At 51.5% G+C, this 23,817-nt stretch overlaps 1 protein-coding gene across 26 annotated transcripts in view; it reads left to right on the top strand.

The window, feature by feature from the left end:
• LOC101934605 (ankyrin repeat and fibronectin type-III domain-containing protein 1-like) overlaps positions 1-23,817 on the top strand; it is a 615,848-nt gene that overhangs the window by 517,802 nt on the left and 74,229 nt on the right. For 19 of the 26 annotated variants that reach the window (XM_065558669.1, XM_005293137.5, XM_024109800.3 and 16 more), the window contains one exon: positions 5,200-5,328. The exons of the other annotated variants lie outside the window; for them this stretch is intronic. In XM_065558669.1, the coding sequence (XP_065414741.1) occupies positions 5,200-5,328 (129 nt within the window). The remainder of the gene's footprint in view (positions 1-5,199; positions 5,329-23,817) is intronic. 26 annotated transcript variants of the gene reach the window in all.

Below are 23,817 nucleotides of genomic sequence, written 5' to 3'. Positions count from 1 at the left end.
TCTCAGGGGCTGTAATGTAGCAGAGGAGATGCAGGGGTGTCTCGGTGCTGGGGGCTCCTGGGGACTGTAATGTAGCAGAGGGGACGCAGGGGTGTCTCGGTGCTGGGTGTTCCTGGGGACTGTAATGTAGTGGAGGGGACGCAGGGGTGTCTTGGTGCTGGGGGCTCCTGGGGACTGTAACGTAGCAGAGGGGACGCAGGGTTGTCTCGGTGCTGGGTGTTCCCAGGGGCTGTAACAGAGCAGAGGGGACGCAGAGGTGTCTCAGAGCTGGAGGTTCTCAGGGGCTGTAATGTAGCAGAGGGGATGCAGGGGTGTCTCAGTGCTGGGGGCTCCTGGGGACTGTAACGTAGCAGAGGGGACGCAGGGGTGTCTCGGTGCTGGGGGCTCCTGGGGACTGTAATGTAGCAGAGGGGACGCAGGGGTGTCTCGGTGCTGGGAGTTCCTGGGGACTGTAACGTAGCAGAGGGGATGCAGGGGTGTCTTGGTGCTGGGGGCTCCTGGGGACTGTAACGTAGCAGAGGGGATGCAGGGGTGTCTCGGTGCTGGAGGTTCCCAGGGGCTGTAATGTAGCAGAGGGGATGCAGGGGTGTCTCGGTGCTGGGGGCTCCTGGGGACTGTAATGTAGCAGAGGGGATGCAGGGGTGTCTTGGTGCTGGGGGCTCCTGGGGACTGTAATGTAGCAGAGGGGACGCAGGGGTGTCTCGGTGCTGGGAGTTCCTGGGGACAGTAACGTAGCAGAGGGGACGCAGGGGTGTCTCGGTGCTGGAGGTTCCCAGGGGCTGTAATGTAGCAGAGGGGATGCAGGGGTGTCTCGGTGCTGGGGGTTCCTGGGGACTGTAATGTAGCAGAGGGGATGCAGGGGTGTCTTGGTGCTGGAGGTTCCCAGGGGCTGTAATGTAGCAGAGGGGATGCAGGGGTGTCTCGGTGCTGGGGGCTCCTGGGGACTGTAATGTAGCAGAGGGGACGCAGGGGTGTCTCGGTGCTGGGTGTTCCTGGGGACTGTAATGTAGTGGAGGGGACGCAGGGGTGTCTTGGTGCTGGGGGCTCCTGGGGACTGTAACGTAGCAGAGGGGACGCAGGGTTGTCTCGGTGCTGGGTGTTCCCAGGGGCTGTAACAGAGCAGAGGGGACGCAGAGGTGTCTCAGAGCTGGAGGTTCTCAGGGGCTGTAATGTAGCAGAGGGGATGCAGGGGTGTCTCAGTGCTGCGGGCTCCTGGGGACTGTAACGTACCAGAGGGGACGCAGGGGTGTCTCGGTGCTGGGGGCTCCTGGGGACTGTAATGTAGCAGAGGGGACGCAGGGGTGTCTCGGTGCTGGGAGTTCCTGGGGACTGTAACGTAGCAGAGGGGATGCAGGGGTGTCTCGGTGCTGGGGGCTCCTGGGGACTGTAACGTAGCAGAGGGGATGCAGGGGTGTCTCGGTGCTGGAGGTTCCCAGGGGCTGTAATGTAGCAGAGGGGATGCAGGGGTGTCTCGGTGCTGGGGGCTCCTGGGGACTGTAATGTAGCAGAGGGGATGCAGGGGTGTCTTGGTGCTGGGGGCTCCTGGGGACTGTAATGTAGTAGAGGGGACGCAGGGGTGTCTTGGTGCTGGGGGCCCCTGGGGACTGTAACATAGCAGAGGGGACGCAGGGGTGTCTCGGTGCTGGGAGTTCCTGGGGACAGTAACGTAGCAGAGGGGACGCAGGGGTGTCTCAGTGCTGGGGGCTCCTGGGGACTGTAACGTAGCAGAGGGGATGCAGGGGTGTCTCGGTGCTGGAGGTTCCCAGGGGCTGTAATGTAGCAGAGGAGATGCAGGGGTGTCTCGGTGCTGGGGGCTCCTGGGGACTGTAATGTAGCAGAGGGGACGCAGGGGTGTCTCGGTGCTGGGAGTTCCTGGGGACTGTAACGTAGCAGAGGGGACGCAGGGGTGTCTCGGTGCTGGGGGCTCCTGGGGACTGTAACGTTGCAGAGGGGATGCAGGGGTGTCTCGGTGCTGGAGGTTCCCAGGGGCTGTAATGTAGCAGAGGGGATGCAGGGGTGTCTCGGTGCTGGGGGCTCCTGGGGACTGTAATGTAGCAGAGGGGATGCAGGGGTGTCTTGGTGCTGGGGGTTCCTGGGGACTGTAATGTAGTGGAGGGGACGCAGGGGTGTCTTGGTGCTGGGGGCTCCTGGGGACTGTAACGTAGCAGAGGGGACACAGGGTTGTCTCGGTGCTGGGTGTTCCCAGGGGCTGTAACAGAGCAGAGGGGACGCAGAGGTGTCTCAGAGCTGGAGGTTCTCAGGGGCTGTAATGTAGCAGAGGGGACGCAGGGGTGTCTCGGTGCTGGGGGTTCCTGGGGACTGTAATGTAGTGGAGGGGACGCAGGGGTGTCTCGGTGCTGGGGGCTCCTGGGGACTGTAACGTAGCAGAGGGGACGCAGGGTTGTCTCGGTGCTGGGTGTTCCCAGGGGCTGTAACAGAGCAGAGGGGACGCAGAGGTGTCTCAGAGCTGGAGGTTCTCAGGGGCTGTAATGTAGCAGAGGGGATGCAGGGGTGTCTCAGTGCTGGGGGCTCCTGGGGACTGTAACGTAGCAGAGGGGACGCAGGGGTGTCTCGGTGCTGGGGGCTCCTGGGGACTGTAATGTAGCAGAGGGGATGCAGGGGTGTCTCGGTGCTGGGGGTTCCTGGGGACTGTAATGTAGTGGAGGGGACGCAGGGGTGTCTTGGTGCTGGGGGCTCCTGGGGACTGTAATGTAGCAGAGGGGACGCAGGGTTGTCTCGGTGCTGGGTGTTCCCAGGGGCTGTAACAGAGCAGAGGGGACGCAGAGGTGTCTCAGAGCTGGAGGTTCTCAGTGGCTGTAATGTAGCAGAGGGGATGCAGGGGTGTCTCAGTGCTGGGGGCTCCTGGGGACTGTAACGTACCAGAGGGGACGCAGGGGTGTCTCGGTGCTGGGGGCTCCTGGGGACTGTAATGTAGCAGAGGGGACGCAGGGGTGTCTCGGTGCTGGGAGTTCCTGGGGACTGTAACGTAGCAGAGGGGATGCAGGGGTGTCTCGGTGCTGGGGGCTCCTGGGGACTCTAAGGTAGCAGAGGGGATGCAGGGGTGTCTCGGTGCTGGAGGTTCCCAGGGGCTGTAATGTAGCAGAGGGGATGCAGGGGTGTCTCGGTGCTGGGGGCTCCTGGGGACTGTAATGTAGCAGAGGGGATGCAGGGGTGTCTTGGTGCTGGGGGCTCCTGGGGACTGTAATGTAGCAGAGGGGACGCAGGGGTGTCTTGGTGCTGGGGGCCCCTGGGGACTGTAACGTAGCAGAGGGGACGCAGGGGTGTCTCGGTGCTGGGAGTTCCTGGGGACAGTAACGTAGCAGAGGGGACGCAGGGGTGTCTCAGTGCTGGGGGCTCCTGGGGACTGTAACGTAGCAGAGGGGATGCAGGGGTGTCTCGGTGCTGGAGGTTCCCAGGGGCTGTAATGTAGCAGAGGAGATGCAGGGGTGTCTCGGTGCTGGGGGCTCCTGGGGACTGTAATGTAGCAGAGGGGACGCAGGGGTGTCTCGGTGCTGGGAGTTCCTGGGGACTGTAACGTAGCAGAGGGGACGCAGGGGTGTCTCGGTGCTGGGGGCTCCTGGGGACTGTAACGTTGCAGAGGGGATGCAGGGGTGTCTCGGTGCTGGAGGTTCCCAGGGGCTGTAATGTAGCAGAGGGGATGCAGGGGTGTCTCGGTGCTGGGGGCTCCTGGGGACTGTAATGTAGCAGAGGGGACACAGGGGTGTCTCGGTGCTGGGGGTTCCTGGGGACTGTAATGTAGTGGAGGGGACGCAGGGGTGTCTTGGTGCTGGGGGTTCCTGGGGACTGTAACGTAGCAGAGGGGACGCAGGGTTGTCTCGGTGCTGGGTGTTCCCAGGGGCTGTAACAGAGCAGAGGGGACGCAGAGGTGTCTCAGAGCTGGAGGTTCTCAGGGGCTGTAATGTAGCAGAGGGGACGCAGGGGTGTCTCGGTGCTGGGGGTTCCTGGGGACTGTAATGTAGTGGAGGGGACGCAGGGGTGTCTTGGTGTTGGGGGCTCCTGGGGACTGTAACGTAGCAGAGGGGACGCAGGGTTGTCTCGGTGCTGCGTGTTCCCATTGGCTGTAACAGAGCAACGGGGACGCAGAGGTGTCTCAGAGCTGGAGGTTCTCAGGGACTGTAATGTAGCAGAGAGGATGCAGTCACATCTTGGTTATGGATCCTCAGAGGTGCTGTTCTCTAAAATTGCTGAGTGGCTGCCACCCTGGCCCGTTGCTTTCCATCCATATAGGAAAGGGGCATGATCAGTGCAAAGACCTGACATTTGAACTGATGAGCAGACATATGAGTTCTATTTGCTGTTCTAAAATGTCACCCTGGTGGGTTTATTTCCAGATTAGCCCCCAGAATGAAAGGTGCTCAGTGTTTCCAATCCCAGGCGGGGATGTGCAAGCGCTCTGGGCTGTTTGTGAATGGGAGTGTGGCTGTGACAGAAGTTTCACGTGTGCCATTCCCAGCTGTCTTTGCTTCTCTCTGTGGAGGTTGCTGAGCTTCTGGCTTGCGCTGACCATCTTGCCGAGCAGTGAAACAGGCAGCATGGGGGGAGCCCAGAGCAGCCAGTTTCCATCCCTTTGCTACTGCCTTGCCCATCACGGGAATTCTCCGGATCGACATTGAAGCAAAACATTCACACCTTACAGGGTTGTTTTATTTCTGCATGAGCAGAAAACTGCTGTCGATGAGGAGTTAGAACCTCGTGCTGTCGGGGTTGCAGATTCACCATGGCAAGAAGGATTTCCCAGCTGCTGAGCTGCAATCGCTCTGCAGATAGGGGTGCATCTTGCTCACCATACTTTTGTTCTCTGATTTAGCTAACTGCATTCTGCTCCAGACAGGGCTCAGTAACATATTCTCTTTCACTGATTAAGGATGAAAGGAACAGCTCTTACTCTCTGTTTGTACCCAGGTGGATAGAATTATGCCTAAAGCTACGGAGCCAAGATCTGCTCCTCCATTATACCCATGCAATACTGCTGGCATCAGTAGGGCTGTGCAGATGCAAATGATAGAATTTGTCCGGCTAAATCAGTTCTAAAACTGTTGCTGCTTCATACCTACCCCTCTGAGCCTCCTGCTGCATCACCCCTGCCTCCTACGAGCATCCCTCTGCCTTGCCCTGAACCTGCCTCTGGTCCCTAAGGTGCTGCAGTGAAGTTAACACCTCTCCTTTCCCCCTCCCCAGGTCGGAGAGCAGCCTCTCTAAGTTTGCCCACCGCTTGTCAGTTAAGCAGAAGCAGGAGAAGAGGAGGAAAGCTGAGTATGCCTCAGCTGAGCTGCCTGCATTCCGTCCCAGGTCTCTGAGCATTGAATGGTAAGAGTTTCAGGGCAGGGCTGAGAGGAAAGGAGCTTTGGACCCCAGCCCTCAGCTTTCTGCTGAGATCCCCGCAGTGCAGGGAGCTCTTTTGGGTTGTCTGAGTCCCACCACAGTTGCTGTTGTCTGTTAATGCTGAGTGATGTTGGGGATGTACAGAAAGGGTAGTGGGGGGCTACCCATTCGCACTCCTCTTCCCAGCACTGGAATATACCCTCTAGCAGAGAGAACACTAACAGACACTTGCAGTACAGACCTGGGGTGTAGCCGCTATCTCCCAGCCTGTGCTGGAGCAGCTCAATGGGATCTCAGACACTTCCCCAGGATGTGAGGCAGAGGGGACGCCATGACTGGCCTCTTCCAGCATCTATGAGGCAGGGGTGACCCCCCCACACACCTCTCAACAGGCCCTTCCCAGTGTGAGGCAGAGGGGACCCAGCCATCATAGACCCCTCCCAGCGTGTGAGGCACAGGGGACCCCCCCAACAGGCCCCTGTAGTGTGTGAGGCAGAGCCCCCTTCCACTCCCCCGAACAGGCCCTGGTAGCATATGTGGCAGAGGTTGACTTCAGGGTTAAGTGGTATAGGACATAGAAAGCTGCTAGTCCTTCCCAGGATGGGACACAGAGGATGGTGAGGGTTAAAGGTGCCAAAGGAAGACAGCTCCCTGCCCGTGTGGGGAGAGGGGGCTCGGGGGGGCTAAAAGAAGCTTTGCAAGGTTGGGAGTCAGCGCTAGGTTCCTGTTTGCCCTGCTAGTCCATGAATGTATCTCTGGGGGAGCAGCAAGCATGCTCCGGGAGGTGTGTGGGAGGCAGACGATGAGTGCTAACTATGTGGGATGGATACAGCTTCAGCAAAAACTTTTAATTAAGACAATTATTTGTTCTGAGTGAATAAACAAACTCCCTGCCTGTTGTTATTGTAAATCAAAGGGATCCAGGCTCCTATGCTGAGTCCTTTGGCTAGAGCTAAAGAGAAGCCAGGAAACCAGGCAAAGGAGGTCTTATGCTTGAACAGCCTCTAGATACCTTTGCATTCTCCCTCCTTTAGGAGCTCTGGAGGGGTGGAGCAGGAAGCTGAAACCACGTGGGACTCTTTGCCCACAGCTTCCACCCCTTCATTCCACATGCAGGCCCCACCCAGCCTCCCTCACCAGCTGTCAGGGGATCAGTGTAACTGGCACCTTGTCAGCCAGCCACCCACCTAATGTATATAAACTGGAGCAGGCTGCAGTTCTAGGAGGCAGGGTTGTCTGATGGTTAGAGCATGGTGCGAGGTGTCAGGAGACTTGGGATCTATTCCTAGCTCTGCCATGGACTTGCTCTAGGTAAGTGACTTCACTTCACAGTGCCTCGTTTCCTCCTCTGTAAAATGAGGGTCATGATCCTTTCCTCCCATTGTAAAGTGCTTTGAGATCTTTGGGTGACATGCAAAATATTATTATTGTGGTGTTCTGTAGGTGTGACACACGCACAGAACCCCAGAGACTCCGCATGCAGTGCTCCAGCTTGAGCTAAACTGCCAGCTTTATTCGGAGACTGCTCCCCCGTTTGAGATGGAAATAATTTATCCATGGTTTGTGTGTCTTGATGAGATAGTCTTGGAGCCCACTCATAGCTCAATCCTCTCAGCATTAAGGAAGGATTTTTCTCAAAATGGGAATTGTGCCTTTTTTTAATTCCTGAATTGGATAAAGAAATCAGAACTTAAAAAAAAAATTCCTTAGGAATGTCGTCTGTTTTTTCCCTGCTTTTGCTGGAGAACTCTGGCCCATTTATTCTAAGCTCTAACTCCTTAATGGAAAGAGTGTTGAATCCTTCAGATAGGCTGCCTTTCTCCATAATGGTAATTAGGCATCAACGTTAAATATGTATTAACAAAACCCACAGAGTTTTAAACAACCTGACTAAAAATCCCTTTCCTTTCCAATTGCTCAGCTTTCACTCTCGTAGCTCTTCTGATGTCATCATTCCATCCTTCAACCACCATGGAATCTTCCAAACTAGACAAGACCTAAATTTCTAATGTACAAACCAAAAAACAAACAAACAAAAAACCCAGTTCAGCCCTTCTTTTTCCAGCATAAAGAAGCAAAAAAGGCACAAGCCCAATTCCCACCCATCCCGCTTTACTGGTCATCTTTAACCATTTAATTCTTACCGAGTTTCCGTATTATCTCTGGAGTATATTTCAGCTTCAGCTGTCAGTGCTGGGGGGAGCCATCTGTCTCATGTTTGTTTGGCAATAATAAATGATAATATTTCACAGGGTTTTGTGAGGCAGCCTGGAAACAAATCCTTAGTGAGGAGTAATCACCTTTAGGTAAAACTTGCCAAACACAACCACTTCGGAGACCAAGGACAGACAATCTGTGGCTCAAAATGAGAATTTTTCTAATGTTATCCCACCTGTCAGGGGTTCTAATGGCTGAATGGAACCTCACTGGAGTGTAACAATCATCCTCCATTCATGTTTGTACCTAGCAGTTTGCAACACCTGTGGCTCACTTACACCTTCTTCCCTGCACAGGTATGCTGAAAGTATTTCCTGTCAACCCACCATAATGCACCCATAGAGATCAGGCATAGTCTGACTCCCAGCATTGCCAGAGCAAAGGGGTGGCGGCAGCCATTGACCGCTGCTGGCAGCATACTGCAGCATGTAGGCGGGGGAGGCCCTGCTCTCGGGGTCAGGCTGGTGATGCTGTAGGAAAGCACTAACTTCACTTGTGAAGGTGTAGCTAAGGGCTAAACTTCTTGTTCTTCTCCCAGGCCTCTAGACGGAGATAGTATGCCTTTCCAAGGCACCCCATCCTCAGGCATCGCAGCTGGGCACTTTGCTTCTGCCTCTTCTCTTGGGAAACCCAGTTTCACAAGTGTTCAGTCAAACAATGTGAATAATGGGGCTTTCAAGTCACTGGGGTGGGGGAAAGAAATGTTTTTGGTCAAACCAATTTTTCAAAATGTTCGGAAAATCCCAAAATCGAAAAATTGTTTTGGGTCAAACAACGTATTTTGTGTTGATTTTGCCCATTTTAAAATGGTTTTGGTTGTATTTTTAATCAAATTGAAGGAAGTTACAAATCAAAAAGTCATTTTGAAACAAGAAATTGAAACATTTCATTTAGAAAAATGTCAAAACAGATTTTTTCAAAATTTTGGTGTGCTTGGGGGTTTTGACTGAAACAATTCAGCAAAACCGGCATTAATCTACAAAACATTTCCGTGTTGCTGAAGCTGCATTTTTTGCCAAAATAACATTTTGGCCAAAAAATTTCACCTAGCTCTAGTGTTCAATAGTCAAGCGTAAAAAGAAAGTGGTCTAAGACAGCACAACATTCAGGCTTCATTCCTTCTTGTACATATTCTGACTTCTCTCATCAAGAACTTCTTTACAGGTTTCAAAGATATTACCCTATGCATAAGCTTGGAATGATTAGATTTGTATTTCACCACACACACAAATTGCCAAAAAATATTTCCATCAATAATTGAAATGTACAGAGGCAAAGTAAGAAAAATGATGGTTGAGAATTTGTTAGAGTTTGATTTAAGGACATTTACTTTGTATGTTTTGACATGATGTTGACAATTTATGTTTTAATAATTATAAAGTTTTAACTTTTTGAATCTCAAACTCTACTGCCATTAAATAATTGTCTGATCCCCCCCCCCCATAATTTCCCACAACTGAAAATTTAAATAAATAAAAATAGAGGAAAATGCTTAAAACCCATAATTTTGTGCAACTGTAAAAATTTTAATTGAGAAAAATAGAAAAAATGCTTAAAATAAACATCGATATTATCTGTCAAAATTATAACCTAAAAATCGAATTCTGCCAAGCCTAGGTATATACATAAGCATACTATCATACTATAACGCCCCCTATTGGGAAGCAATCTATTGTAACAGTCAGAGCCATAATTGAGCCCCTAACCATCTTAATGTCTTCATAGGATATTGTTTGGATCTTCTACTAACCGCTTCTGTTGTTGTTCTGGTTCAGTAGGAAATCCAGGAGCTGCAGTAGGCATATTGTTCCAGTATAAGAATTTAATTTACTTTCAAACATACATGGCCAAGTTTTCAAAGCCTCAGGATGCCTGTGCGAACGCCCACATGCACACTGTTCAACTCTAACACTAACATGATGTGACGGAGCAGGGAGCAGGGCAGATTTGACCTGGGAATGTTGCAGGTGGGTTGCAGTGGGGATGTGGGACTTCCCTTGAAGGAAGCTACCTGAGCTGTAACCTGAGCCAGGAACGGGGGTGGGGAGAATTAACACCTTCTGCCTGGGAGACTGAACAAAGGAGAGGAGCAGCGGGAGGGGCTTGGAGTTTAGTTTCGGTTGGGGCTGGGTGGTGCAACGCAGGGAACCCCAAGCTGGGGTCTAAGCTCCCTGAACCTCCCAGAGGGACCTAATTGAGGGGGTCTGGTCGTACCTACACGCTCTGCTTGAGACTGTGTTCCTGTCCTTAAATAAACCTTCTGCTTTACTGGCTGGTTGAGAGTCGCAGTGAATCTCGGGAAGAGGGGTGCAGGGCCCTAACTCCCCCACAATCCGCGACAACTGGTGGCAGCGGCGGGATCTACTGCACCCCGTGGACGGCGCTTCCTGCAGTAAGTGACTGGGGAGCAGTAAAACGAAGGGGGATTGACGGGGACCAGGCCTGCTGAAGAGTGGGAGAGAGACGGTTATTACCCCTGGGAGTGTGTGACCAGCGAGAAGGACTTTTGCAGTAACAGGGTCCCCCGGGGGGATCGCAGCGAGTGGTCCCAGGGGCGGAGGAGTCTGCAGCTCGACCCTGGCAGAGAGGTGGTGACCTCGAGAAGGGCTGGCACACTAGGGGTCCCCCTGGGAACTGCGGGGAGCTGTGAGCACACAGGCCGGTGAGTGGCCAGCAGGAAGATGTATGCCAAGCGGCTTAAGAGCGACTTGGTGGAGCTGTGCAAGCAGAGGCGGCTGCGCATTGGGAGGCTCACCAAAGAACAGCTCATTGCCCAGCTGGAGGCGGAAGATCGCGCGAATGAACTGATCCCTGTGTCTCAGGGAAGCAGCCTGGCAAATGCAGCGCAGGCACCAGTGTCTGTCCCAGCTGGGAGTGGTCAGCCGGCTGCTGAGGGCTTCCCGAGACCCCTCCTTCCTATGCCTAGGGGAAGGGTGGGGAGGAGCCCAGCAAATACCGAAGGCGCCGTGACCCCCCCGGCCAGCAGGGGATCCCCCCGGCGAAGCCCGCCGGCCAGCAGAGGATCCTCCCGGCGACGTTCGGCATCCGTGGAGCGGAATTGGCTGGAATGGGAGAAAGAGCTAAAACTGAGAGAGCTGGAGGATCGTGAACGACAGAGACAGCATGAAGAGAGACAGCATCAGCGTGAAGAGAGACAGAGACAGCATGAACGGGAGGAGAATGAGAGACAGCATCAGCGTGAACTGGAACTGGCGAGATTGAAGGGCAGCGAACCCCTGGCTGCGGTGAGTGAGGGGGGACCCAGGACTGCACGGAGCTTTGATAAGTGCATCATGGCCCCATACAAGGAGGGGGAGGACATGGATGACTTCCTGGAGGCCTTTGAGACGGCCTGCGAGCTGCACCGGGTTGATCCCGCGGACAGACTCCGGGTCCTTACCCCCTTACTGGACCCCAAATCCGTGGCATTGTACCGCCAACTGGGAGAGGCAGAGAAAGGGGACTACGAACTATTCAAAAAGGCCCTGCTACGTGAGTTTGGGCTGACTCCTGAGATGTACCGGGAAAGGTTCCGGAGTCAAGATAAAACCCCTGAGATCTCATATCTGCAACTAGCCGTCCGCATGGAAAGATACGCCAGCAAGTGGGCTGGTGGGGCCCAGACGAAGGAGGACCTGATTAAACTGCTGGTACTGGAGCAACTGTATGAGCGGTGCCCATCCGACCTGAGGCTGTGGTTGGTGGACAGAAAGCCAGAGAACCCGCGACACGCCGGGCAGCTGGCTGATGAGTTTATAAAGAGCCGGTCAGGGGGTGGCAGGGAGGAGCCCCAAAGGAACAGGCCCGCCGCGATGCAGAGAGAGAGTCACCCTGGGACCTCCCAAAGGGGGAATATGGGGAATCCCCTCCCACGGGGAATGCCCAGCATCAGGGACAACCGACCGGCTCGAGGGGACCCACGGGACCTGAGCTGCTATTACTGCGGCCGAAGAGGCCACGTTCGGGCCCAGTGCCCCAAGCTCAAGGACAGACTGAGCAGACCGAACCCGCACCGGGTTAACTTGGTAGAGGCCCAGATGGACGAGGGGCAGGCTTCCCACGCAAGAGGGGCTGGCAGCTTATCAACTGCTCAAGAGAGAGAAAGGCCCCCGGCCAGCTTCTCTGGGGGGCCAGATGCTCCGGATTCAAAGTTCTCCGTTTACAGGGTTGGCGCGGGGCTGTCCCTGCGGAGCGAGTGCCTTGTTCCCCTGGAGGTGGATGGGAAGAAAGTTTATGGATACTGGGACACGGGCGCAGAGGTGACACTGGCCCGGCCCGAGGTGGTGGCCCCAGATCGGGTGGTGCCCAACACCTTCCTGACCCTGACCGGGGTGGGCGGGACCCCATTCAAGGTTCCCGTAGCGAGGGTACACCTGAAATGGGGGGCCAAGGAGGGCCCCAAGGACGTGGGAGTGCACCACCATTTGCCCACTGAGGTGTTGATGGGGGGGGACCTAGAGGACTGGCCAAGCAGCCCCCAGACCGCCTTAGTCGTGACCCGTAGCCAGAGCCGGCGAGGGGCACTACGTCCTGACCTTGGGAAGGATGTCCCACCGGAGGCACCGAACCCTTCCCGGGTGGGGAGGGAACACCCAAGGACAGGCCGCGGGGTGGCTGGGGCTTCCGACCCAGCCGACGAGAGGGAGCAGGTCCCCATCCCTTCCCCAGCCGCCGAGTTCCAGGCTGAGTTGCAGAAGGACCCCTCCCTGCGGAAGCTAAGGGGCCTGGCTGACCTCAGTGTGGTACAGACCATGAGGAGAGGATGCAAGGAGAGGTTCCTGTGGGAGAAGGGGTTCCTGTACCGAGAGTGGGCTCCCCCGGGGGAAGTGGAGTCGTGGGGGATCAGGAGGCAGCTGGTGGTTCCCCAGAAGTTTCGCCACAAGCTACTGTACCTGGCCCATGACATCCCTCTCGCAGGGCACCAGGGGATCCGGCGCACCAGGCAGAGGCTGCTACAGAACTTTTACTGGCCCGGGGTCTTCACCAACGTCCGGCAGTACTGCCGATCCTGTGACCCCTGCCAGAGGGTGGGGAAGGCCCGGGACAAGGGGAAGGCAGCATTGAGACCTTTGCCCATCATAGAGGAGCCTTTCCAGAAGGTGGCCATGGACATAGTGGGACCTCTCAGCAAGACGACCCGGTCTGGGAAGAAATACATCCTGGTGGTGGTCGATTTCGCCACCCGCTACCCCGAGGCAGTGCCCTTATCGTCCATTGAAGCAGACACTGTGGCGGATGCGCTGCTGACCATTTTCAGCCGAGTGGGGTTCCCCAAGGAAGTCTTGACGGACCAAGGGTCCAACTTCATGTCGGCCCTACTCCGGTGCTTGTGGGAGAGATGTGGGGTCCGGCACAACTGGGCCTCAGCATATCACCCCCAATCCAACGGGCTGGTGGAGAGGTTCAATGGGACGCTAAAAATGATGCTGAAAACATTTATGAATCAGCACCCGCAGGACTGGGACAAGTACTTACCTCACCTGCTGTTTGCGTACAGGGAGGTACCCCAGGAGTCTACCGGGTTTTCGCCTTTCGAACTGCTATATGGAAGACGGGTAAGGGGGCCCCTGGACCTGATGAGAGACGAATGGGAGGGGAAGGCCACTCCTGACGGAGAGTCGGTGGTGGAGTATGTCCTGACCTTCCGGGAACGACTTGCCGAGCTCATGGGCCTGGCCAGGGAGAATCTGGCCAGGGCCCAGAGGAAGCAGAAGGTCTGGTATGACCGCACAGCACGGGCCCGCGCCTTCGCCACTGGGGATCAGGTGATGGTCCTCATCCCCGTGAGGAAAAACAAACTCCAGGCCGCCTGGGAAGGGCCCTTCAAGGTTGTCAAGCAACTAAACGAGGTAAACTATGTGGTGGAGCTGTCGAACCGGGCACACCACCACCGGGTGTACCATGTGAATATGATGAAGCCATATTATGACAGGGGGAATATAGTGTTGGCCGTGTGTGGACAGTGGGAGGGGCAGGGAGATGACCCTTTAGTAGATCTATTCCCTGGGACAAGAGTTGGCTTCCCCCTGGAAGCAATTCCCCTCTCTGATCGGCTAACCCCTGCCCAGCGAGCTGAGATCGGAGGGGTGCTGCATCTGTACCAGCAGCTGTTTTCCAACCAGCCTGGACGCACTAATCTGACTGTCCACCGGGTGCAGACAGGATCGCACCCGCCTATAAAATGCTCCCCCTTCCGAGCCACAGGGAAAACTGCTCAGGACCTGGAAAGAGAGGTCAATGACATGCTGGCTTTGGGGGTGATCCAGCCGTCTTCCAGCCCTTGGGCCTCGCCGGTGGTGCTGGTCCCCAAAAAGGACGGGTCGATCCGGTTCTGTGTGGACTATCGGAAGCTCAATGCCATCACTGTAGCCGATGCCTACCCCATGCCCAGGCCGGACGAGCTCCTAGACAAGCTGGGAGGTGCTCGGTACCTTACCACCATGGATCTTACAAAGGGCTATTGGCAAGTGCCGCTGGATGCAGATGCCAGGCTGAAATCGGCCTTTGTCACCCCTCTGGGGCTCTATGAGTTCCTGACCCTGCCCTTCGGCCTCAAGGGAGCGCCGGCCACCTTCCAGCGCCTGGTGGATCAGCTACTGAGGGGGATGGAGAGTTTTGCCGTGGCGTATATCGATGACATCTGTGTCTTTAGCCAGACCTGGGAGGACCACATATCCCAGGTTAGACAAGTGCTGGACCGACTCCAGAAGGCTGGGCTGACCGTAAAACCGGAGAAGTGCAAGGTGGGGATGGCTGAGGTATCCTACCTAGGCCACCGGGTGGGAAGCGGCTGCCTAAAGCCGGAACCAGCCAAAGTGGAGGTGATCAGAGACTGGCCCGCTCCTCAAACCAAAAAGCAGGTCCAAGCCTTTATTGGGATGGCAGGGTACTATCGGAGGTTCGTGCCCCACTTTAGCGCCATAGCCGCCCCCATCACTGAGCTGTGCAAGAAGGGGAAGCCAGACAAAGTGGTCTGGACCGAGGAGTGCCAGGAGGCTCTCCGGGCGCTGAAGGAGGCTCTGGTCAGTGGCCCAGTTCTGGCAAACCCAGACTTTGACAAGCCCTTTATGGTGTTCACCGACGCCTCAGACACAGGACTGGGGGCGGTGTTAATGCAGGAGGATGAAAAGGGGGAGAGACACCCCATCGTGTACCTGAGCAAGAAGTTGCTACCCCGGGAGCAGAACTACGCGGCCATCGAGAAGGAATGCCTGGCCATGGTGTGGGCCCTCAAGAAACTAGAGCCATATCTCTTTGGGCGTCACTTCACCGTGCACACCGACCACTCTCCCCTGACCTGGCTGCACCAGATGAAAGGAGCCAACGCCAAGCTCCTGAGATGGAGCCTGCTCCTGCAGGATTATGACATGGACGTGGTCCATGTGAAGGGACGTGACAACCTGATAGCGGACGCATTGTCCCGGAGAGGGAGCCCTGAACTTCCCCAGGTCACTGGTCAGAGTGACCCCGCTCAGTTCAGTCTCGAAGGGGGGAGAGATGTGACGGAGCAGGGAGCAGGGCAGATTTGACCTGGGAATGTTGCAGGTGGGTTGCAGTGCGGATGTGGGACTTCCCTTGAAGGAAGCTACCTGAGCTGTAACCTGAGCCAGGAACGGGGGTGGGGAGAATTAACACCTTCTGCCCGGGAGACTGAACAAAGGAGAGGAGCAGCGGGAGGGGCTTGGAGTTTAGTTTCGGTTGGGGCTGGGTGGTGCAACGCAGGGAACCCCAAGCTGGGGTCTAAGCTCCCTGAACCTCCCAGAGGGACCTAATTGAGGGGGTCTGGTCGTACCTACACGCTCTGCTTGAGACTGTGTTCCTGTCCTTAAATAAACCTTCTGCTTTACTGGCTGGTTGAGAGTCGCAGTGAATCTCGGGAAGAGGGGTGCAGGGCCCTAACTCCCCCACAATCCGCGACACATGCGCTGGCGAGAGATTCTAAAGTGGGCATGTGCAGATAATAGGATTTTAAACCCATCACCTAAGCATTGGGGTTGGTGCTGGAAAAGAATGTGCGCAGGTGCTCACATGCACAATATTGTGGACGGACACACATCTGGAGGCCGAGTGGATGGCCATTCAAAAATGTGGACCACATGTTGAGGTAACACATTGTGTGCTAAAGCCAGGCCCTGCAAAGGAGACATTCACTCGCTTGGCTTTGTAATGTCATCATTCCATTAGTTCCCCCAGTCAGTGGGGTTTTGCTTGGACCTGGGGTCTGCAGGACTGGAACCCACGTTGTCAGCACTTGAACATGTACATTCACACTCCTCAGTTTTATGCACAAGTATCTAATGAGTACTTGTAAATCAAAATTGCAGGCTCTTTTCAGTGTGTGTGTGTATGTGTGTGTGTGTGTGTGTGTGTGTGTGTGTAGCACCTAGCAAGTGGGGTCCAAGAGCAGGCCTCTTATTTGTTCTGGTAACGTAAATAATAATACGTATATTGGTACATATCCAATCCATTGATTACCTCTCATAGCACTCCATCAGGTGTGTAAGTGTTCTCATCCTCATTCTTCAGATGCGGAAAATGAGGCACCAGGAGGCTGAATCTAAAATTTTCAAATTTTGAGGACCACTGATTTGAAGTGCCCATTTACGGCTAAAAGAACAGGAGTACTTGTGGCACCTTAGAGACTAACAAATTTATTTGATCATAAGCTTTCGTGGGCTGCAGCCCACTTATGGCTAGATTTTCAGAGTTTCTGAACACCCACAATAGGAGCCACAGTTATTTAGCTCCTCTGATAATCAGGCCCTAAATGTCAGAAGCTTAGCATCCAGAAGAATAGGCACCCAAGTGCCGATTTTCAAAGGAATTTAGGTTTCTAAAACTCAATGATTTCAACAGGAGCTAGGCACCTAGATGCTTTGGAAAATCCCATTAGGTGCCTAAATACCTTTAAATATCTGCCCCTCGGTGATTAGCCCCCAAGATCACACAGGCAGTCAGCGTCTGAAGAGGGTCTAGAACCCAGCTTGCTTGCCTCCCCTCACCCTGTGTCCATGAGATGCAAAACATCAATAGTCCATGTTGGTCCTGTGCACAGTACACGCTTTATTTAGGCAGCACATATTTATGTACTCTAAAAAGCAAGTGAAACAAGATTTTGCTCCTGAGTTTAGCTGTAACTACACGATGCCTGCTATGTTCTACTTGTTAAGAAAAAGGGAGTGGGGAGTGAAGTATTGAGAAAACACTTATTTCATTCATATGTTATTTACTAATATAAGTACTTCATTATTAGACTTTTTTAGGCTATTTTTTTAAGCTGGTCCCACAAAGTTCCTTCTGTTAGAGACCTATGAATATGCCATACTGCCTCAGACTGCTGGTCCTTCTGGCCTGGGATCTTGCTCCTGGCAGATCCCAATACTTAATGCTTCAGAGGCCAGGCTGGTTGTGGGGCAGTCTGATGTTCAGGGGGAGGGGTAATGCAGAGAGTGGAATAGCCATGTAGTGGCTTTTGTAGGATATATAAAGAAGGCCTGAACTGTGTTTTTATTTTTTAAATTATTCTTTCCCTGCTTATTTCTTATATTAGAAATTCAGGTCTGTTGTGCTGAAAGATTGTATGGGCAGCTGGAGAAATTGTAAGATTGTGGTATCACAGGTTCCAAGAGAGTGAAAGCTAGGAAATTGAGAGAGGAAGGGATTTTCAGCGAGACGGTTTATAACTCATTGATTTCTGTTTGTTTGTAATACCTGTTTAACTCCAGTGACCAAGCAACACATGGGAGAAAAGGTCTCTTTGTTAAAGATTCAGCACCTTCTCCTACTCAAGTAAGGACTGAGAAAATAAACATCCCACCTCTAACACCTTCAATGAGTCCTCTAGCAAACCGGAGATGACAAAATTTGACATTCTTGATATTTTTAAGCTTAAAAAAAACAAGCAGAAATCTTCCCACAAACACCAATTTTATCGCTTTGCCACAGATCACCTTTAATTTTTTGCACACTTAGAAATTATCAGTTATTTCTCTATTTTACATCATCTCTTAACCAGCTTTTAATCCATAACAAAGTCTGTGTTCAGCTTGTCTCTTTAACACTCTCTTGCGAGGGACTTCCATCAGAAATTCTAGTGCCTTTGTCTCAGCTTCATCTCCTTCAAGTCTTCTTTTTTTCATGCTGTGAGCTTGTATCTTTCAGTTCCATTTGATTTGGTTCATCTTTCATTAATTCACTCTCCTTTTCTGTTTTTTCTTTGTTACTTGTCTCTTTCTTTAACCTAGGCTTCTTTCTGCTTCTCTTCCCTCTCTGCTTTTCCTTTCCTGCCCCTTTTCTCTGGTTGTTTTGCATATCTCCCCGATTTGTTTCTTTCCCTTTATGTTCTTTTTTTCTAATCACTCCACTTCTTTCTCACGTTTTTCACGTTGGGGAGCCTCATGTAATGTATTGTGAGACTAGCTTATTCTAAGCTATTTTATTAAAAATACTGTACATTCCACACTTTCCCATGTATCTCTGCTCTGCATTTTGGCAGCTCATTGCAAGCAGTTAAAGGATCACTGATGAGAGGATGTTGTCTAGTGGTTAGAAGCACAGGAGATTTGGGTTCAGTTCCTGGCTGTGCATTGGTAAATCACTTAATCTCTGTTCCTCTGTTCCTTTTTGTAAAATGAGGATTATAAGGAAACCTAGACGTTGCAGCTTATTGAGGGTTGGATTGTGCCTGCCCCTGTATGACTGGGGAAAAGAGGCAAGAAGGTTTCCCCATTATGCCCCTACACAGAGACCAGGTAGACTTGCATATCGTGCATTCCCTGAGCACAAGGGCTAGCATCCACAAAAGCACTAGCATCTGGCAAGTATAGCTGACCCTGAACATTGTAGTGTGGACAGGACCTAAAAAGGGTAGCTGTGCTCCCTCTGCACTAGAGCCCTTAGAGATACCAGGCCTGCTTTGGGCAAGGTGCATCCCGGAGCTCTAGCTTGGGGCAGTGTGTCTCTGCAGTACCAGCCCCTTTCCAGGCACCATAGAGGAGCCAGCTGTCATTGCATTATTATTGGCAAGTTGCTCAGGCCCATGTTTTAGGTTTGGTTAAAAAGCAAAAGACTTAATGGAAACATTTTTATGATGCAGTTTCAAATTTTGTAATGCTGTAGACTTTCTCTTCGGGTTTAAATATTCCCTTGCAGTATGTGACCTCCACAATTGCAACTTTGGGCTGAGGCATGAGAACCAGAATGATAAAATGACTCACACTCAACATGAAAGTGACCAGTGTGTTTTCATTACCATATCCTAGTACTCCTGATTTACATGAGGTTAAGTGAGATGAGACTTAAGCTTGTTTAATTTTCAAGCTCCTAAGAAGACCTTAGCCAAAGAGAAGAAAAAAATAACTAGAGTGGGGAGAAAAGAACAGCCCTTGATAATTAAAGAGGGGGTGGGGAGGGGCATATGTGTGGGTCTGGGGTATGTGCAGGTCAGGGCCGGATTAAGACCTTTAGAGGCCCTAAGCACTGAAAAGATTATGGTGCCCCCCCATATGTAATTCAAAATAAAAACAATACTATACCGTAAAATAAAATTTTATTTTTCAAAATGACACAAAACTTACATTTATGCTGAAATTAAAATAGCTTCTTTCTAGATTTTCTGATTGCAAAATTCTGGATAAGTTCATCGAAGCTGACTCGACGAAGCATGTCCGCTTCCATACACAATAGGGAAAGTGAATCAAGTCTGTCCTGACACATTGCTGTTCTCTGAGGGTTTTTTATTCTTTTCAGCTGAGAAAAAGAGCGTTCTGCGGAGCAGTTAGTAATCATCAATGTTAGAAAAATACGTAGTGCGATCTCTACATTTGGAAATACACATTGTATTCCGTCTTTCAGTATTGTGTCATGAAGATCAATGTGACTGAATTTCATTTTTCCTGTTTCATTAAACTTTGCGTGCATATAACAGTGGAACTGCCGTACTTCTCCACAGAGATTCATATTCAAGTCAACAGGGTATGAGTCAACTAGCTTTTGGGAACCTTATGAATATTGTTCGTCAGATAAGTCCATATCGTTTAGAAAAGAAAATCTGCTTGATACTTCTTTGTACACTTCACCTCTCCTCTTCATATGAGCTTCAAGTGTATCAATTATAGTGTAGTAAGTAGATACGCAAAATTTGTCTCTAGGATTCAGTGCTGTTTCTGTTGCACTGCTATCATTTGCTTGTTTTTTCCTGATTTGCTTGCGGGACTGGGCTTCTTTGTAGTTAGTATCAGGCAAGTTATCTTTTGATGTGTCTTCACATCTTTCGAAATCATTCCTCAAAGTGTGTAAGTGATCTGCTAATGATTGACAGAGTTCTGCACATGTTTTCAAATCCAATTCTTTTTCTTGTGGTAAAATGTTGTAAAATTGAATTCCACATGGTCAACATGAATAAAAACTCTAGTTCTTGCATCCTGTTTGCAATGTTTTTTGCCTCTCGTATAGTTTCTCCCTTTTGTGATTGGTCTTCAGCTATACTTTCTAATGCATCCACAGTCTTTGAGTAGGACTCCAGAATTGCACTTGTTGCCACTGCATGTGCCTCCTAGCAAGCATTAGAAAGAGATTTCAACACACAAACATTGCCCAAATATATTTTAAGAACTGCCCATCGGTGTGTTGAGGCATGAGCAGGTTCAGTCTCTGACACATCCACACCTTCTAGAACAATGTCTGTTTTACCGCCAAGAGTAGGATGATCAGTTACAGTCTCTGATTTCCTCGCATTATTTCAATCTACGTTAGTAGGACACCCCCTGGTTTAGGTGGGGATAAGTAATAAAAAGAGAACAGAAAAACGGGGGAAGAGTGTGTAGTGGAGTGTAAGGAAGTCTAACAAAGTTCTGATTTTTCCCATGACTACTTTGATGCTTTTTTTGAAATATCAAATACCAAATTAAAAAAAAAAATCTTTTTTTTTTTTGGTGCCCCCTGCTTTGCTGGTGCCCTAAGCACGTGCTTAGTCTGCCTATTGGGTAATCCAGCCCTGGTGCAGGTGCTTTGGTTAAACCTGTGACTGGTGAGAGTGTTCCTGTCACATGAGATTTTCAAAGCAGGCTTAGAGCTGAGGATGCCCAAAGCCCATTAAATTAATGGGAATGCCTAGTTCCCGTAGGCAGCTTTGCAAATCTCAGCCACTATTCCTAAACCACATAGGCCTTCCCCAGGATCTCAGGGTTGCTGGTCATGCTGAGCAGTGCATGCACTGCTCTGAATGGGGCAGGCACAGTGTTGAAACAAACCTGGAGGCACTTTGTCTCAACTGGGAGAGTTTTAAGCCATCACTCAGGAACAATGGCCAAGCTATGGGGTCATTTGTTCTGGTATTTCAGCAGCTTCTCATGATTTATGGGATGTTTTGTTCTGCTGCTTGTCTTAGCTCCCCCCTCTCCACCCTCCCTGTCTCTCTCCCTTCTCTATTTCAACTTTTCCTCCCCCCCTCCCAATTCCCCTAATAACTTTGGAGTCTCTCTGCCTTATGAAGTAATGGTATCTGTGACTTATTGAATTAGCTGTATGGAATTGGACTTTGACACTGCACTTGCGGTCTGCTCCAGTGTGCGATGCTGCTTTGTGCAGCTCAGGATTGCCAAATGCTAACACACAGTAGGGCCCGAGCCTGAGCTCTTCATTCCGGCTACACTGGCTTTTCCAACAGAGTTTTGCTGTAATAAGCGATTCAGGATCAGGCTCCTGGAAACTAGGTTTGTGTTAAACAAATGTGGGAAAGAGGAACTGCAGTCCAGAAACCAAGGAGGCTCCTGTGTTAGTGCTGAACTCCCTCCCCCTCCTCTCACCACTCATTGAAAGCGGGGGCTTTATGTTAAGGCAGGGGGGTTAGCTGTTTACCTACTGGAACACCGTTTTCCATACCAAGATCACCTTGGAATCCCCTCCCATCTAGCCAGGGTCCCCTTCCATCTAGCTGCAAACTGTTCTTGAGAACCTCTGGGGCTAAGGTACTGAAGTAGGAGTCAGGTGATTTGGTTTCAGCTCTGCCCCAGAATCCCTCTGTTACCTTAGGCAAATCACTTAGACCCAGATTCACAAAGGAATTTAGGCTCCTAACTTCCACTGATTTTAATGGAAGTTAGGAACTGAAATACCTTTGATAACCTGGGCCTTAATTGCAGAGCCTCAATTCCCCCTCTGTAAAATGGGGATAGCACTTCCCTGCCTTCCTGATGTTATGAGGATAAATTCATTAATGACTGTGAGATGCTCACATCCTGTGGTGAGGTGGCCCATAAAGGTACCAGAGAAAAGCAAGCTCTGTCATTAGTAAATAATTTGCAGTGAATAATTTATTTGACAAAAATCACCTTTTATCCTGTTTGCGAAGTTGTCTGCAAACACAGCATGAGAATCTCAAAGGTAATTGCTGTTTGAAATAATGCACATATTTCTGCAGCAGCTAATCCATCGCCTGCAGATCATTCACAAATTGCAAACAAGTCACAGTTTGCACCATGTTGGTTCTGTAAGTCCCTGTTCCCAGCAATAGGGTGACCAGACAGCAAGTGTGAAAAATCGGGACGGAGGTGGGGGGTAATAGGAGCCTATATAAGAAAAAGACCCAAAAATCAGGACTGTCCCTATAAAATCGGGACATCTGGTCACCCTATCCCAGCAAAGAGTTACACATCAGAGCTGAAAATGCCCCCCACCCTTTTTTTTCAGCATAGAACTTTAGCCCTCACAGAAACAGGGTCATGAATGCCATTGAATCAAAATGCACTCTGGGATTCAAACCAGCATTGGAGGCCTTTTCTCTCCCTCTGTTTGCTCCAGTCATTAGCGTGGGGAGGGGCGAAGCAGGAGAATCTTGAGGTGACTTGTGAGATGCTGTCATAAACTCAGCTTGTATTTTAAGCCCAGCAAGTGAAATTAGGCCCTGTACTGTGGACCGTCACACAAGGCCAACACACTACAAGTCCCACTTAAAGATTAAGTACCGCATAGGTCTAGTGTGTGGTCCCATTGTCTGGGTGTGGGGAGGGGGGGAATTCTCCCAGGGTGAATAAAGCAGCAGTGTGCAAGATAGAAGCTGGTGCTGAAAGCTTGTGAGAAAGTGGGTAGAGAAGTGAGCGAGCACCCATTTCTGCAATGAACTGGGAAGCCTTATGCAACAGTGGATAGCACCCTTCAGTGGTGTGATGGAGCCACTTATAGTGTTCTCTTTGTACTGTCAGACGGTTGCTGCTTAATCTTAATATGCTGAGGTTAGAAACCAGGAGGCTTCATGATAAATAGACCATGGCCATAAGAGCCTGCTCCAAAGCCCATTGAAAGCAATGGAGAGACTCACTTGATTCAGGCCCTGTGTAGTAAATGTTGTCCTCCATTGTTTGCAGCCGTGCCAAATAACAGCTGTGGCTTTTGAAAACTTCAGTTGTGAGGTCAAAGCTTGATGAGAAGCACCAATACTGGAGTCATTTTGACCAAAGTCTGACATTTAAATTGGGGCTGAGTGGACATTCTCCAGTGGGGGTGGGGGTGGGGGTGGGGGAGCCAGTGGGTGCAGAGGCCAGTGGGCCAGAGGGTGCAGGCTCTGAGCAGCACTTACCTCAAGCGGCTCCCGGAAGCAGTGGCATGTCCCTGCTCCGGCTCCTACGTGGAGGTGCAGCCAGGTGGCTCTGCTCGCTGCCCCATCCTCAGGCACCACCCCTGCAGCTCCCAATGGAGCGCATAGGAGCCGGAAGCCCCGACCCAGCACCCCAGTAGGAGCGACGGAGCAGGGCCAAACCGCTGGTGTGGCTCGCAGGCCAGCTTAAAACGGCTTGCGGGCCGTAGTTTGTCCACCCCTGTGTTAGTCAGAAAACAGAAACATACCATCCTAGTTATCAAAAGCAAGCAGCAGGGAAGAGAGTTTAAAAATGTCAGCTGCCCATTCCTGGCCGCTCACCTTCTTCTCAGGTGGTTGCTGATGTCATCTCGCATCCCTGCTGGGGATATGTCTCATGAAGCTCATCCATTATCCCCAGTGCGCTTTGGTCTCTGTCATCTTGCCTGTTTGCTTGGGTTTTGTCTGGGTGGTTTGTTTTCCTTTTCAGCATCAGGTTTCTCTTTGCCACACCCCGGATCCTGCACCTGCCACTCCTGTCCGAGCCAATGGAAGTGGAGGATATTCAGCATTTTACAGGATTGAAGCCCAATCCATGTGCCCATTCTCCTCTCCTCACCCCTTGGTTCCAGTGTCTCTATAGTGACTCACACCTTCCTTGATACAATGTTAAAATGCTAGGGCAG

The sequence above is a fragment of the Chrysemys picta genome, chromosome 10 (assembly GCF_011386835.1).
Source record: "Chrysemys picta bellii isolate R12L10 chromosome 10, ASM1138683v2, whole genome shotgun sequence".
In the NCBI taxonomy this organism is placed as follows: domain Eukaryota; kingdom Metazoa; phylum Chordata; order Testudines; family Emydidae; genus Chrysemys; species Chrysemys picta.
The sequence above is the reverse complement of the archived record's forward strand: the minus strand, read 5'-3'. Positions and strand labels throughout refer to the sequence as shown.